Raw genomic sequence first — 16,370 nt, 5'->3', positions numbered from 1 at the left:
CTGTGCCCCATAGATCAGCTGCCATTGTGTTTCCATTGGTTGCAGCCGCCGGTCCTGTATTTGTTGGCGGCGAGACACACAATTGTGGCCTAGACTCTCCAGGATGCCATATTTTAGATCATCATACCTGGGGTTCCTGTCTGGGTTCAAGAACCAGCTACATCGCTTGCTGGCTGACTCCCAAGGAAGAAGCAATGAAGTGAGACCATTGTTCTTTCCCCACTGCAGTCTTATCTTTTTGTAAATGGTTTGTAAAAATAAACACACCCAAACATCTCCTTTGCAGATCTACTACAGAGCTGCTGGCAGAAGGTGTGGTGGCCAGTGGGACTTAGCTTATGCTGTATTTAATTGGCCATCAATGAGTTCTTTGAGGGGGCTTTCAAGGACCATCTTTGAATTGTGGGTGGATTAGGTTTCAACCTCATACTGGTCCGCCCTGTGGTGGTTGTGACTCAGTGACAATTCAGGTTGGGTCCTATGAAGCTTCAATTTCCTAAGGCAGGGCCTCTTGGCTAGGTCCTACAAGAACGGAAAGGAGACTGGACGTTCCTCTTGAAGGTAACCATGTCCTGATTCCTGTGAGATGCCTGGCACCCAAACAAGCATGTGGATTTCTGGCCCTCCTTCCCAAGTGGTTCTTTGGCCTCAAGGGACAAACTCCTTGTTATCTAGTCCTTATTTGATGGTTAGTGCAAAATCTTCCCACCTCCTATGGGGAAGTGGGGAGCATGACTAAGTCAGGGGGAGATGGGCAACCTGGTCTAGCTCAAGAGGGCCCTGGGTTGATAACTTCCTATTTCTGCATGAGCTCCTCCTTTAGCTCTTAGCAGAGAAACACAAACGAGGGGGCCAGGATTCCATGGGAAGGGTGAGTGGAGGCTTGGGCTAGACCTTATGTGGTCAAGTTCTGTGATCCCACTTCCGATACCACGTGTCGATTGGCAGATGGCCCAACATCATAAATACGTTCACTGCTTCATTTAGGGATCAGGTTTTGAGCGAGACCACAGGTTGGGTTTACACTTATAGAAACCAGCCGGGCTTTCTCCCATAGTGCAGGTCTGCCTTCTTGATGGCATACAGTCACGTACAGTCTCTGTGATTTATATTGTTTTGCACTTCCATCTTGGCTTTTGTAGTGTCTTTTTTTTAGACGCTGCTGAAGTTTGTCAGGATCATACGTTGGTCAACTGGGACTCTCCTGACAGGCATTCCCACCCCAGTCTTCAACGAGGGTTGAGGTCAGCAAATAGTAACCTTGCCTTGTGATCTTCCAGTACATGTGGTTATAATCGGAGGACACTCCACCACTGGCAGAACTTTCATAAGCAGAGGTTTAGGGATTGTCTCTCGATCCCCGTCCTTTATTCCTTCCCTTCCTCTTTCTTCACTCCCAATTCTGTCCTCCTCTGCGTTCTCTCAATTGCTTCTCTTCTCCTGGTCTCCTCCGTTCTCCCTCAGTCGTGCCCTCCCCCTCCTTCCTGCCTCCCCTTCAGTTCCTCTGCTCTCCCTCGTCTGCCTCTTTTCCTCCACTTCTCGTTCCTCATCTTCATCATTGCCTCTTACTCCCCTGCATCTGTCTCTCTTCCTGCTTACCCCGCGTCTCCCCTTCATTGCTCCGCCATGTGCTCTCTCTCCCTCCACTCTCCTTTTCCAACCTTTCTCCCTCCTCTCCATCTAGTCATTCCTCTGCCATCCTCTACTCTGCTTTTTCCCCACCACACACACTACGCCATACTCTGACTCCAAACACCCATATTACAACTCTGCTGACTTAGGCGTAAATAGCTGTGTAACTGCGTTCAGATGTGTGAGCTGTGAGTGTAACAGGGGAGTGGTTCAGACCAAAGTGAACTATTAGTTCCTCATATGGTTTGCATTATGGAGAGGACTGCTTCCTGGAGTTGCACAATGTGTATCCACCCTCTGGGAAACTGTGTGATATGAGCCCTGACTCGGACAACCCTCCCCGAAGAGCACCGGGCCTTCCCATTGAAGCTTCTGTGGGGCACAAGTCCTGACTTTCTAGAGATGAATGCAGAAGCCTGTGAATGGGTATTGGCCCGGTGCATATTCCGCGAGCATCAGTGCTTGAAAACTCCTCCCCCCTTGGAGAGCGTGGACTTGCTACGTGCATAGAGAACAGGCTAAGTGCCTATGCAAGTGGGTTGTGATTATTAACATCTGCAGTTTCAACCTGGCATTTGTGTTTTCTAGGCAATATGGTTTTCAAGGCGGGGGACAATCCAAATACACATGGCTAGGGATGGGGCATAGGGGAACCCCCGTAAGCCTGCTCTGGTGCATGCATGTTGAAGCGGGTAGCAGTCCTTAGCTCACCACACTCCCATCCTCTAAGCTCCTGCATGTGGCTTTGGAACGGCCCCCACCCCGCTCTTTCCATTGTAGATATGCACAGAGAACCTCGAGCCTCTTCACAGGACCGGTGGATTTAGACCAGTTCCCATTCTGGTCGCTCATTTCTGGATTCTCTTTCATTGCAACTCTATTCCTTATTTAGATGTGGCCTACCAGAAAAAACTCAGCACTAGAGAGTAGTATTCCAAAGTAGTACACACTATTTGAAATGTGGTCACCATATTAAAGTGTAGTTGACTGGATTATGTTGACTTTGGGAAGGTGCTGGATAAGACAAAGCAGAGAAACAAAAGAAACCTCACTGAGAGGGAAGGTAAAAGGCCTATATCAAGGGAAGGGCAACTAGAGTGGCTGTGAGAGCAGCTGAAACAATACACAAGACCCATCACCCTCATCACAGTGCTGCCACCTCCATATTTATTGCATATAGATCATTATAAAAAGATATGAATCATTTGTATAAAAATTACATACATCCAGGATTAAAGGCTGTGTTTCCCTTTCAGAATCTCTCCCCACCATTTCTCGGTCCATTATGTACATCAAATGCAAAGACCCTCAGTAGGTGGGTGGGGACGCGGGAGGGAGGGGATAGCTTTTCAGTCGTGGAAATAGCATAGATCTATGTTACAAAAGTCCCTTGGTCCTGATCGACAGGCGAGAAAGCTATTAACCCCTCCCTGCAACCCTAACATATTACATTTCTGGGGGTCCCAGAACTCTGAGGAGAACAAACAAGGAGGTTGTGGCTGTTAAAATCGGTGCATTTGTACAATAGAATAAAAGAAAAAAGGCCATTTAAATTAAGAGCTAAGAAAAATAGGGTTATTCTGTTTTTTTTTAAAAAAATCAGTGGTTTTATACTTTTAAAAAAATAAAAAAGTGGGTAAAGTTAGAACACATCGTACCAGTTGTCTGAAGGACATTCAAGCCCACGAGTACATTCGTACTCAGACACATACAAACACCCACGCACATTGCCCACCTAAACATGCACACTCGCGCGCGCGCGCGCACACACACGCACAAACACACATACATACATACATACCGCTCATGTATACAGTCCCACATGTGTGACTTAACAGGAGGACAGGGAGAGTACATGTGCATTTATCCTGTGGAAAGACGGCAATGGTATTCTTCCCATACGCTCCTCTGCAGCTCATTTCCCGCAATCTTCAAAGGCAGGACCATGCCAGTTTCATGCTAGGCGACAGGGTGAAGGGTGTCAAAGGTGGAAGGTGGTTGGGCAATGTAAGTTTCACACTATGCCCCCCACCCCCCATTCAAAGTGCTACATCAGTTCTAGCAATTTCAGTTTTTTCCTCCTTGATCCCATCATAGTCCAGGAGTGAGCTGTGCTGTAGGCTGTGTGCAACTGTGTCCAATGAGGGCAAGCCTGCACGCTGTCACAGCACCGTGGTCTCGTCGGCGTGGTTTAGTGGCCCGATGGTGTCAGTCAGTAAGGGAGTGCTTATATCAAGGCTGCGGTCGCTCCGCCAGCTGGATAGACTTCTGGCGATGGAGGATGGGGTGCTCTGGGCTGACGGGGGTCCACGTGGAAGGGGGCTGTCAGGCCCACGTGGCGGGGGCGTATGCCCATTGTTGAGGCTGTCTGCCAGGCTGGTGTTATCCAGCTTCCCATCCAGCTCATCCTGCAGGTAGCGGCAGATCTCCTGCTGTAGTTGGCTGGTCTCTGCCGCGAAGTCCCCTGCTAGTTGCTCATGCAGCTGTGGGGAGTCAAAGGGAAGGAAAAACAAGGTCAGAATGAAGCCAAATACTGTCTACTACAAAGATCACTCCAAAGTTCAGGCATAAGATATACCGTCTGTGTGAGATACCGTGTCAGATGTTTGATATACTGGCCGGGAGACCATGATGACTCTCCAGCATCAGATTAACTCTTCTGGCTGTGTGAGCGACACCGTGCCAGTGTTTCATGCGGCTCTACATTGTTTTTGCCCAAGTAAAAGACTACGTCGTACTTTACTTCGACAAAATAACCTTGTGCTTCTCTTTCGTTTTTCCGGTTTTGTTTTAAAGGGACGGCCCCCCAAACCCTCTTTTACCCTCCCACCCCAGGCCCCCACATTTCCCATCCCCCTAACCCCTTACATATGTATGCAATTACTCCCCCCACAAACATTATTTTGTCGAAGTAATGTATAACAAAGTATTTTACTTCCGCAGAATAAGGGTATATGGTTTCATATATGATTGAGAAGAGGGCCTGCTTTAGTGGCGGATCAACGGATTGTGCGAGTGAAAGCGCTGTAGTGTTTAATGTAGTGACTGTATCAATGCACGGACACTACCAGTTACAGCACAGGGATATTTGCAGTACAACTGCCATTCAATAGGGTTTCCAGTGTCTTATTAAAATATTTTGAATTGGCCTTTTCAAGTATTAGACACAAGATAATACAAACTGCCAGGATTTAGAGCAACAGAACCACAGAGAGGACCTGCCCCCACCATCCTACCCCGCCACAGTCCCCCCCCCCCCGCTGCCACCATTAAACAGAAAAGCAATGAATCCCTTTAAGTCTAGAGAATAACTCGGAACTCTGATGCTCATCACCCTTCCAGACATGGGCGAGTGTAAGGAAAAGACTCATTGTAGTAGGCCCAAGGCTCGCTCTCAATCTGGACAGGCACGCGGGCTCTATATTCGTATGTTACAAAACCTAAAGAATTTAGGGAGGTTAATCTTGAATCGAGAATGACATTTTTCTTACATCAACATTGCCTAAAATGATAAAGGGCAATCACTCATGCTAGGGATGTTGGTGCTTTCCAGCGAGGGGCTTTAGATAATCCTGCCATAAGTAAGACCTTCCCAATGAAATCAGTACTTGTGGGGGAGGGTGGTCGTTTCCTTTAACAGCTACAGGTGAACTTGTGTGCTACTGTATATGCTGTTATTACACCATATTAATACTGTGCTTAGAAAGCAATGCATTGGCAAACTAGGACCTCCTGGACTCCAGGGCGGCACTGGCATAAACGTGCTTTCTTTAAATAGTGGAAGGGTCTTTGTGATCTATATAACACTAGAAAGAGTGGCAATTCGGAGATCCTTGCAATACAGAACATTGGTGAACATGTGAAAGCCATAAGAAGAACATGTGAAAGCCTGGGGATGTCTGGGCCTCATCATGAGTGATATCTCGATAGCGATTAACACATGGTTTGTGACAGTGCATTTTGTGCGCGATATGCATGATTTTTCACCTCATTATGGATATGTAGGGTATTGCCGGATTACTACATGGGACCCCACTGCTCTGTACCCTCCTAATCCAATCATGTTTACCTTTTAATTAGGTGATTTGTCCCCCTATCTTTAAAAGGTGCAACTACAACAGGCAGATGAACACCATCTTATTACAGTGTATTTAGTTGAATTAAATGAACTAAATAGTAGGTGACAGAGCAATATAACATGCACATTTATGCATGCTTTCTATCAATCTAACTATGCATATTCTGTTTTTATTCAAACAAAATATAACATTTAAATAAAAACGATATGCTATTGGGTTAACTGTGAAAGTGAGCAAGTGTTGGACACAATACCCGTGTGTAAGTCATCCAGTGCAAAACGTCCCGCCTGTGACAGTGAAAGAAATCGCGTGTAAAACCATCTAATCCTCAGAGCAGCCGAGCTTAAAACACTCGGACGTGAATGTTAGTTTTGAATGTCCTAACTGTGTGCTAACGAGAGTGCTTGCCCGCCAATTCTGAGTGAATGACGGGGTTCTTCGGGCGTTGGACGGACCGACTTTGTACTGTGATGACGCACTACTGCTACTACTAGAGACTGTGCGACACCGTGGCCCTCGCATAACAGATACAGGGATGGCCTATGACCTTTCGCAGCCATTGCTCTGGAACTTACCCTGGCTTCTTCTTCCCTGATGCGCTGTTCAATCTCCTTTTGGCAGGCGACGAGCTTGTCCTTCCGCAGGTCTTGGGCCTCTGCCAGCTAACAAAGAAAATGAGAACATAAGCTCCTTAAGATGCGGCTTCACATCAGGCAAGGCCACGCTATTCACCCCTTTGTCCACACCAAGGTGTGCGTATTTTTGGTGTACAGCCAGGGTGTGTACCCTCAACTACTTCAGCAGAAGTAAAATGCGTGCTATTTAATCTATCAAACGATTGGTCCATTAAATGGGTTTGGACCCTGGTTTCTGATTAACTAGCTTGCTTCCATGGCAACAAAACCTCCCTAACTAAAGTATCATGGCGTAGCAGAGTTCATCTTTCAGCCTGCTCCCTCAGAAAGAGTTGTAAAGGATATGGTTTACACGGTGTTCTTATGCTGTGCAATTGTCCATGGTAGGCCCCTGTAAAAACCTGCACAGGGGCGTGACTGAATTAGGCATTGTTATGGGGAGTATAAAATGTCTGTTGGTTACGTTGCGTTGGCCATATTTTCCGTGTCCCCACTGCTCATGCTATAGGTCATAAGAATGTTTGACTGAGCAAGTCACCAGAGAAGCAGTGTGAACATTCTGGAAAGCACAGGTCGGATGGATTACACTTTTATCTGAGTAGCCACCAATTTTGAGCACGATACAAATAAAATATATGATTCCTATCCACCAATACAGACATCATTCGCAGAGGCACACCGTGACAAACTATCGGCCTTCCCATACACAACAACACTTCTACCCATCAATACCACAGGGATGCCGGCAGTATTCGCAGAGGCACACCATAATGAACGTTCGTCCTCCCGAGAAACCCAACACTCCTACCCACTGATACTTCACAAATACCGGCAGCTTTCGCAGAGGCACTCCATAACAAACTATCATCCTCCCTTCAACCCTGCGCCAGGTCCCACTGCTCAGATGTTCGTTCCCGGGAGACCACAAATGGCAAGACGAACCAACCGTATTGGACAAAGAAAAAGAAAACTGCCGTCTAATTCCATCCAAATGTACGGTACCTACACCTTACATCACGTCTGTGGACACAGGCCAGAGGCCCGGCCACCGATCACTGAAACATAGAATGCAGTTATAGCTATGCCATTCCAGTCTAGCAGCAAACATGGCCATTCACACTGAAACCCCATGTGTACCTCAACACCTCTGCCACTATTATACATCGAGAACCAACAATAAATATTCAGTCTAGCTGGGCACACATCGAATCTTGAGCAATAGCATTATCCTAAACCACCAACAGCGCCCACCCACATGCCTGACCTCCGAGCTGCTTACTGGAGCCTAGCCAGCCACCTCAGTCCTAACCTGGCAAAAGTGCACACAAGCATCTTTAATTTAAACTCTTAGAACCTCCTGCACATGGACTGTGGTCACTGAGGGTGTAGCAACCACACAGCGCATTGAGGCCGTACAAATGGGGAAAGGGCACTATATAAATAACGCATACAATACAATTTACCGACCCATTGACCGCCTGTAGCCAAAACACTATGACCTTTCCCACTATCTGCACAAAATGCACCCTGCCGGGATCTCTTTGAGCTTTGCTATCGGGGAGTAGCATCAACCTTTGTGCCGGAGAGGGACTGACAGTGTTACTTCTAAGCAGTCTTCTGAGATGTAATACCTTAATTACTACTGGGGTAACAAATCGGTCTTAACCAAAGGCACCTTTATCCACTCGATTTAATGTGTCCTCCTTGTACTGAAGTCATGTTGAAAACAAACACCGGCACAGCCAAAAATTTGCCTTATGAATAGGTATTAGATTGCCAGGCATTGACCAGATAATCATCATGTTCCACTGTTGCCAAGTATTGGCAATGTAGCACTGTAATGGCAGTGCCTATCCAGTCCCCACACAAAAGACAAAACTGTTGGATTTGCCAATGCTTTTATTTATTTCTGATTAATAGTGCACCTTGCACCAGTTCAGAGTTTATAGTTTTGGTTTTAGGCATCAGGCCAGTTAATTACAACATTCCCTGCTGGCGGAATATGTTTTTAACTCCTCACTCTGGAGCATTGGCCCTCACTGGTCCCTCTTGAGATGGACGAGACAGGATACTGTTCCCTCAGTTGTGACGGAGAGCGCAGTGCATCAGGGCTGCTTACGCCGGCCTTGTCAGGGGAGGGAGTGAGACTGCCACACAACCAGAGAATGTGCAAGCAGTCCCCCTCCCAGCATCTCCTTATCTGCTAGGACAGCACCATGGCAGGACACCATAGAGAAGGGGGCGGCCGCACGGCAAAAAGACAGAGGAAAGAAGGTACCAGAAGCCAGATCAGTGACAAAGACAGCAGACCAGCAAAGGAGAGGAGCCAGCTCACTATGAGAACCTCACTAACGCAGCAAGGCCGGATAAAAAAGGGGGCAGGGCTTAAAGCCCTCATGAAGTCTCCCAAGCCCTTCCCCGCGTTACACTCCTTGAGAGCAAGTCAAGTCATTGGTATGGTAAATTGGCCAATTCTGAGCGGGTGAGGGATATACAAGAAGAAGCTTGGGAGTTGTTTAGGGTGGGCTGCAGTAGGCTCAGGACAGGTGGCAGATGAGGACATTCGAGAGACCAGAGGAAGCAAGACTGATTGGAGTTCAGAGGCTATTGTTAAGGAGGGGGGTCGGAGAGACCTGTGGAGTGTTTGTGCGTGAGAGAGGAGAGTATGAGTAGCGGAGTGGTAGTAGTGGCAGAGGTAGTAGTAGTTGGGATTGCAGATAGTGGTAGTTGGTAGTAGCCGATGTATCCAGTCAATATATCAAAAACCTTAGTGGCACATTTCAGAGTGGACAATAACACCAAAAAACACTGCAAACATTTATTAAAAAATAAAGGGTGGTGGGGTAAAGGGGTTAAAATGGGTCGTGATGGCATAATAAGGGTAAAAAAACAGGTTTTTGGGGGGAACCCCAAAATATATAATAAACAGAATAAAAAATAAATAAGTGTTTTTTGGTATTTTGCCGCAATAAAATTGACCACTCTGTAATTGTGGTCGGTAAGATCACATAACTGTAGCGGATGGTAGTAGGTGTTATTGAGTGGTGGTTGCAGTAGCGAGCACAGCAGTAGTGTGAGAAAATAGTGGTAGTAAGGAGAGGGCGTAGCAGAGAAATATCTAAGGGTGTAGAAGAAACAGACTGACACAAAGGTGGCATGTTTGGGGCTAAAGACCTATTTAATTCAGAAAGCAAGAGAAAACTGTTGTGTAATACAAAGTGCCATATTTACATATTAGGGCCTTAGATGGCTGCATTAACAGCTAAGACTAATAGCTTATTCAAAGTATGTGCTAAATGCTGAAAGTAATGTGTTGGTAGCGCCTACATTACGCATTAGTGAGCTACAAGGAATATGCAGGCCTAGGAGGGATAGAAGGTTACATTATGCATTGTGCATAGAGAGGCCCCAGTCTAGTAGCTAATATAGACTTTTATTTGAGTGTTTGGAGCATTATAGCACCTATATAACGCTTAGATAGCCAACCTTTGAAACACTATAGACACTAGCTAGCAGAGAGCAGCCTGGTAAAGCTTGCTCACTAGGGGTTAATTGATTTCTGCTCCTCCTAGAATATTCTGTCTTTTCAACCGTGGCTCTGCCAGGCTTTGTAAACATACCTTCTTTCTCTGAGAAGGCCTGGTACGGCCTTCCCCACACTGATAAGACATTCCAGTGCTTTCGCTGACAGGGCTCCAAGGGAGGGGTAAGAGCACGGAGCATCTGAAAGAGAGTTGGGTTTTTCCATGGCCAAACATATTTTGCACGACGAAGGTTCTGGAACTGTGCGTCATGCTGATTGACGGCACAAGAGCACAAAAGGTGCAAGCACACAGAACTAGGAGGGAGATTCATCCACAGACCGAATGTGCCCGGAACATGATGAGGCTCTTTGCGGCACCTTGCAGTGCTGTTATCTGAAGGAGCGGGGCTGGCAGCAGTTAGCTGAAGATGACCAGGGTCTCCTAGCGCTGATTAATCATACCATCTCAAGGGGCGTAAGACTGTGTTTCTCTAAGTTTTGCGATTTCTCTAACTGACATTTCCATCATTGCTAAATTGCTGCTATATTTACTGTTATGTTATATTATGTATATGTCTAATAAATGCTAAATCTATACTGAAGGTGTCATTTCTCACGCATGAGTTCATTGCTCAGCACGTGCGGATTTGTAAGTGGGTAATTTATGCTAATAAGTGCTGGTACCAGGTAGCAATTACCCCTTTTCAAGACAAAAACCCATCAGTCCCTATTCCTAAGAGGGGTTTCCCTGCCTCAACTAAAGAACTAAGGTGATTGCCAGGATGCCTGTCAAAGCGAAAAAGTGCCCACCGTACTGTGTCAAGAAAAACGTACTTCTGTCCCTTAAACTAGAAACTAAAGGTGAGGGTAGTACTGTTCTGGTCCCAGGAGAATTGCTCTGTTCTCCTGGGGTATGATTAAAGTTTCACACAATGCTTCCATGGTGGGCCAGGGGAATGCCTCCCTTCACCTGACGTCCAGTCTCAGGGGGAATGACTCACTTCCCCAGGCCACAACATTCCAAACAATACTTTCTCGAAAGGCTAGGAGAATGCTTCCTTTCTCCTGGCACTCTGTCTCAGATATCGATGTACTTAATTATTGTAAAGGAGATCTGGTTGAATTATTTGCATTAATAAGGCCATGCAAAGGTCCATGCACATGAATGGAAATCATGAAGGGTGTATTATCTTCCTTACCATATTATGGAGGAAAATTGAAAAAGAAAATGGAGATTGGGACTGTGTGTACCAAATATAAGAATTGGTTACGTAGCCATAAATCCAGTCTTGAATCAGCTAACTGGAAAATGGTATATGGACTAATTCATACACACGATTCTCAGAACTTTTGTTACATCTATCAAACTTAATTGGCTACAACAGTTCTCAAGGAAATTTGTGCCACTGCGGAAGCAGATTGGAAGGTACATATAAAGGGTTTATACTGGGACCACAGTAACAAGAATATATATATATTTTTTTACACTCACGGGTGGACCGGTTTTGACTATTGAATTTAGGGATATAGTGGACCTCTTGGCAAGGCTAAAACTGCCCAGGGCCCCTGGACTAGACGGTTTGGCCAATGTTGCATTGAAGTCCAATACCCAGTTTTGGGCTAGAATATTGAACGACATGTACACAAAAATATGCACCGTTGGTATTCGTCCCCTTAGTTCGCTTAATTCAATACTGGTCCTGGTACATAAACATGGGTTGCTTACAGATCCTAATAAATACAGGTTACTAGCTATGCTAGATGCAAGGAGCAACATTTTTGCGGCAATACTATAAAAATTGCTGAATAAGTGGTCCATTGATAATCAGCTGCTTAAACCCCACCAGATAGGATTTAGGAAGGATTATTCCACGATACAGGCTATTTGGACATTGCGCCTGCTAACAGCTGATGTGTTAAATGGGTCGGACAGAGACCTTTACTTATGTTTTGTCGATTGTATAACTGCATTTGACTGTGTTGATCAGCAAATCCTATGGTCCAATCTGGAAAAATGCGACATTAACAAACATTTATTATACTTCATAAAGGCCCTTTACACTGATACAACAGTTACTGTTCGACTTTCACAAGAGGGGGACATTACTTCCCCCATGCCCACAAATAGGGTATTGAAGCAGGGCTGTGTTCTATCACCCCTGCTACTCAATCTATATGTGGCTTACATGGGGGAGAACCCTGGCAGGACACAAACCTTCCCGCCTCCGCATTGGTAGGGTCGAGGTGCCGTAGATCATATATGCAGATGACATGATTTTATTTGACCTCACAACTCTAGGCTTGCAAAGAGACATCTACAGGTTGGCTCAATTTGCGAAAGACAATTGACTAAAAATCCACTACACAAAGACCAAGGTCATGCATATTCGGGGAAAAGGACATTCTTCTTCAAGATTTAATTGGCACATTAATGGTACCAGATTAGAGTTGGTTTAAACCTACATTTATCTTGGCTAACATTTATTTAGTGCCCCTACAACCGCCAAATACTATGCACACATCAAAGCTAAAGCATTGCGCCGATGGCTGGTATTGAGGGGCTTCATAAAAAGAGTGGGCGGAAACTCAATAGAGGGCCTTATCAGAGTATATACTAAAGCTATAGCTCCATATATTTTATATGGTATGGTAACAATTCCAGAAATGTATGTGGGCTGGCTAGACCAATTGGAAGGGAAAATACTCAAGACACTTTTGGGTCTCCCAACGTCAGTTCCAGTGGCCGTCGTAAGAATGGAACTTGTTACTACATTGTTATGTACTACCAGGAAATTGACCTGTAGTAAATGATTCCTAAAAATGTCAAGAGCCAGCACCACTATGGACATACCAGACATATTCTCAATGTGTAACGCACACGCCCAATACTGGAGGGATAATGCAGCACATCTTGACCTGGCTTTCTCAGTTCAAGATCATTTGTAGAATATCAGATCACCTCTGTCAGGGGCAGTCGATATTGGCCATTACTTGCACAAATTAAAGTACAAAACACAGGAAATGGGATCGAGTAAGAAGTATTGAGACACTTGAGAAAATGCGACTCTACGAAGAGTATGTAAACGAAAGTTTTCACTAACTTAAGCCTTGCAGTTACTTGATTAAGGCCTGTACTAGTGTTCTAAGGCACTTCATTATGTATTTGCGCCTAAATATCTTGGCAGTCATGGAGTACATTGGTGCTTGGCAGAACATCCCACGTGAAAAAAGACTATGCCGCCTGTGTGTAAAATCAATAGAATCTAGTAGACCTATATTGACTGCATGTGAAAAGTTAACAAAACTTTATTCCAAAGCATATGAGCGTTTTTGCACACAGCCAGGCAGTATTGCAACAGATCAGTTTTGGTCTACGATCAAGGCCGCTAACTCTCTAGTGATTACTGCTGCAGCAATGCATATTTGAGAGACCATTCAATGCACTCTAACAACTAAGAGCACCGGAAATAGACAATTTTATAATCAGCTAAAACGTGGAATACCTTTTATTAAAAGGATAGACACAGAAGAACATAATAGACAAATACGAATATAGTGACAGGAGTTTGCATGGACATTTTTATTCATTTTTAATAATTCCAGTCAATATGTATTTTAATGACCAAATGTCGACTATCAAATGGTAGTAAATGAATTGACTGAGGACTTTAGCCATTGATGATGTAAGCCTATGTATTTTTCTAGTATTGTATAGAATGTCTCTGATTATTTTTTTTCCTCTTTTGGTCTGTTGATTTTAAATGTAAAGAACATTTTGTCGTTTTTTTTAGAATCACATGTTATTCTGTATTGTATGCAAAAGGCTAAAATTACTAGCTAAAACATTAAATAAAAAACCAACAAGTGGACTGACTAGCTCTCTCCTGGGTTACCTCGCTGCAGCCTTTCCCATTCCAAGTACATCCCTGGAACTTTGAGGACCTTCAACTCGTGTAACAAGATGTCTGCAGTTTCAGCCTTCTTGCACGAACAGAAGCTGTGTTGGGCCTTGAAGATAATCTGTCGCTGCCTGACTAGGGTGACTCCCTTTGCAACACTCTGTCGCGCCCATGAGGAGTCATGAGGCGATCTGCCCTGTAGTTCACCTTTCCAAGTTTGGATGCTCTACTGGCAGCACTCTGGAACAGATTCCTGCGTACTGTGACCGACAAACTCAATCCTGATACCGAAAGTGAACTCTGCAACCACAACCCATGTGCCTTCCGCAACCGGACCAAGCACAGAAGACTGTGTCCCTCAAGGATTCCGGAACACCAGCAGTGGTCTCTGGAGAAATTGGAGTTAGGGGGTAAGTTCACATAATTGTTTTTATCTCCCCTGTCCTCTATAGGGTTACATAGGAGTACACTCCTGTCCCTATATCACTCATTCTAGACTTTGATTGGTGGTGGCCTGGTCATGGATCTCTTCCTAGGACTATCATAAGGACTGGGATTCAGTGATCTTACCTACCTAAACATTATGTAATGTTTTGACGTTATTAATCATAACCACTGACATTGCCAGTTTTTCCATAAACCTGCCTGTGAAGTATATTCCTTGGAACTGGTGACCCCAGACCATTTTAGGATTGGACTTTATAAGAGCTGGGGAAGCTTTTCAATGCTTAGCCTGATGTGTTCTTTATATTTCTAAAGCATACAATGCTGTGTTTCACGAGTCATTGAATTAAACGCTACTCTATTTCTCCTAATGGCAAATGTATATATCTGTTTTATAAGGGGTTTGTTTGGCAATATTAGACTAAAGGTTTAACTTGCTTGGTGTGTAATTTAAAGGACTAATAAACTATTACATATTTTTATTCTTACCTGTCTAAGTGCAATTTCTGGTGGTGGTCTGTGTTGACTCTTTGTAGCCCTAGGCAACTCTCATACCTTCCTTGAGACTAAACCGTGCCACTCTGCTATCTTGCCTTGACTGGCTTTGGTTAACCACTGAGTGTTTTCAACATAATAGGCTGGCCTCCCAAACCCCACCCCCCACTGCCACCCCCCAGGGTTGTTTTGGAAATCCAGCTTAACATGCTCAGCATGTCTCAAGCAACAGAGAGGTTAAGCAAGTGCTGTGGTCTGCAGTGGTGCCAGCTTGGTGCTCTGGTTCATTCCGTCTCATTCCATCTCAAAGGGGAGGGGTGCCGGAGGTCAGCAGGGACTTGCCTACATTAATCCTACCCGTTAGATGAACTATATGAAATCACCAAAGAAATCCAGGATACACCCTCAGAATATTCAACAAGCTACAGATGCAGACTAGTCAGGAACGTGAATGCTCTAGAGTTGGGCCTGACAAAAAGGCTCCAAGAAACATTTCCTTCTAGAAGGACTGAGGAGTTGTTTAAAGAGGCAGCATTAGTGGGGAGGGTGATAGGTCCGCCACGACTATCCCCAGTGGGTAATGCTCACATTCTTTGGGAGTGCCTGCGGGGAACCAGGCCTTTGCCATGAAGGTCTTCCATTTACATAGGCTTGATGTTTTCCCCCCTCTCTGGCTGTTAGATGATGGACATGAAAAAATTCTTTACTTGCATCATACGTCATTGCTTCGCCAATATTTGCTTAGGTTTTTCATAACCACGGTAAACTCTGATGGAGAAAAGTCATTGCGCCTCATTACAGTTTTGCTGGTCCTGTAAAATTGCTGGTATAATTGCCGGTAAGTCTGCCACCGACAATTGCACCGGACCGGCAAAACACAAGTTTACCAGTGGGGGCAGTGATTTACCTCCAGCCAACAGCTGGAGGTAAATCAGGCTCCTACCGTCAAATAAATGCTGGAATTACCAGCACCAGTGCTGGTAATTCCTGTAATCCCCTCCATGGAGTCCTGCGGGACTCCACGGGATGGGGATTTATTGCCCTTTCTGCTGCCTGTAATACCCCAGTAATTCTGGGATATTACTGCTCATCTAGTGCTATATGCCCCTACACCATCTCACCACATCCTGTCACCCCATTCAAAGAACCTGGGGCGGGGAAGGGTGAGGTAGAAGTAAAAGATCATCTTGCTCGCTCCACATTACCTTTGCTCGCTCCACATTACCTTTGCTCGCTCCACATTACCTTTGCTCGCTCCTGACTCAAGTAACCTCACAGCGCTCACACTGAATACAAATATCACCCAAACTGCCTCACCAGTGTGTATGTTTGTGTAAGGACACTACTGTTTTCCACTCAACATGGTGCACACTGCTCTCTCAAAACTGTTTTCTGACAATTGGTGACCAACTAGCCATGGAGGCAACCTTGGCCTTTTTGAGACAGTGAGAGTTGATTTTAGGGTAAAGACTATCGGTGTGTCTCCATGAAACGGGCACATCTTGACTGCTCACCCGTAGGATTGAATTCACAGATTCAGTGATGTGTCGCCTGGTTATTTCATTAAGTTCCCTGGGATAGAGAAAAAAGACAAAAACAAAAGCATGAAGGTCTGGGTTAAGTCTGCGAGACAAGGAAGAGACAGAGAAAAGAGATACTGCTC

The 16,370-nt window shown here is 45.1% G+C and overlaps 1 protein-coding gene across 1 annotated transcript in view; it reads right to left on the bottom strand.

Moving 5' to 3' along the window:
• Positions 1-2,771: 2,771 nt before the first annotated feature.
• The window catches only part of PLCB3 (phospholipase C beta 3), an 869,107-nt gene continuing 855,508 nt past the window's right edge, over positions 2,772-16,370 (bottom strand). Inside the window, exons 31-33 of the mRNA XM_069644864.1 lie at positions 16,222-16,279; positions 6,287-6,373; positions 2,772-4,115 (exon numbers count right to left, since the gene is read on the bottom strand). Of these exons, the coding sequence (XP_069500965.1) occupies positions 3,795-4,115; positions 6,287-6,373; positions 16,222-16,279 (466 nt within the window). The 3' untranslated portion in view covers positions 2,772-3,794. The remainder of the gene's footprint in view (positions 4,116-6,286; positions 6,374-16,221; positions 16,280-16,370) is intronic.

The sequence above is a fragment of the Ambystoma mexicanum genome, chromosome 2p (genome assembly GCF_040938575.1).
Source record: "Ambystoma mexicanum isolate Mex_15411 chromosome 2p, UKY_AmexF1_1, whole genome shotgun sequence".
Classification (NCBI taxonomy): Eukaryota; Metazoa; Chordata; class Amphibia; order Caudata; family Ambystomatidae; genus Ambystoma; species Ambystoma mexicanum.
This window is presented reverse-complemented; position numbering and strand designations above follow the sequence as displayed.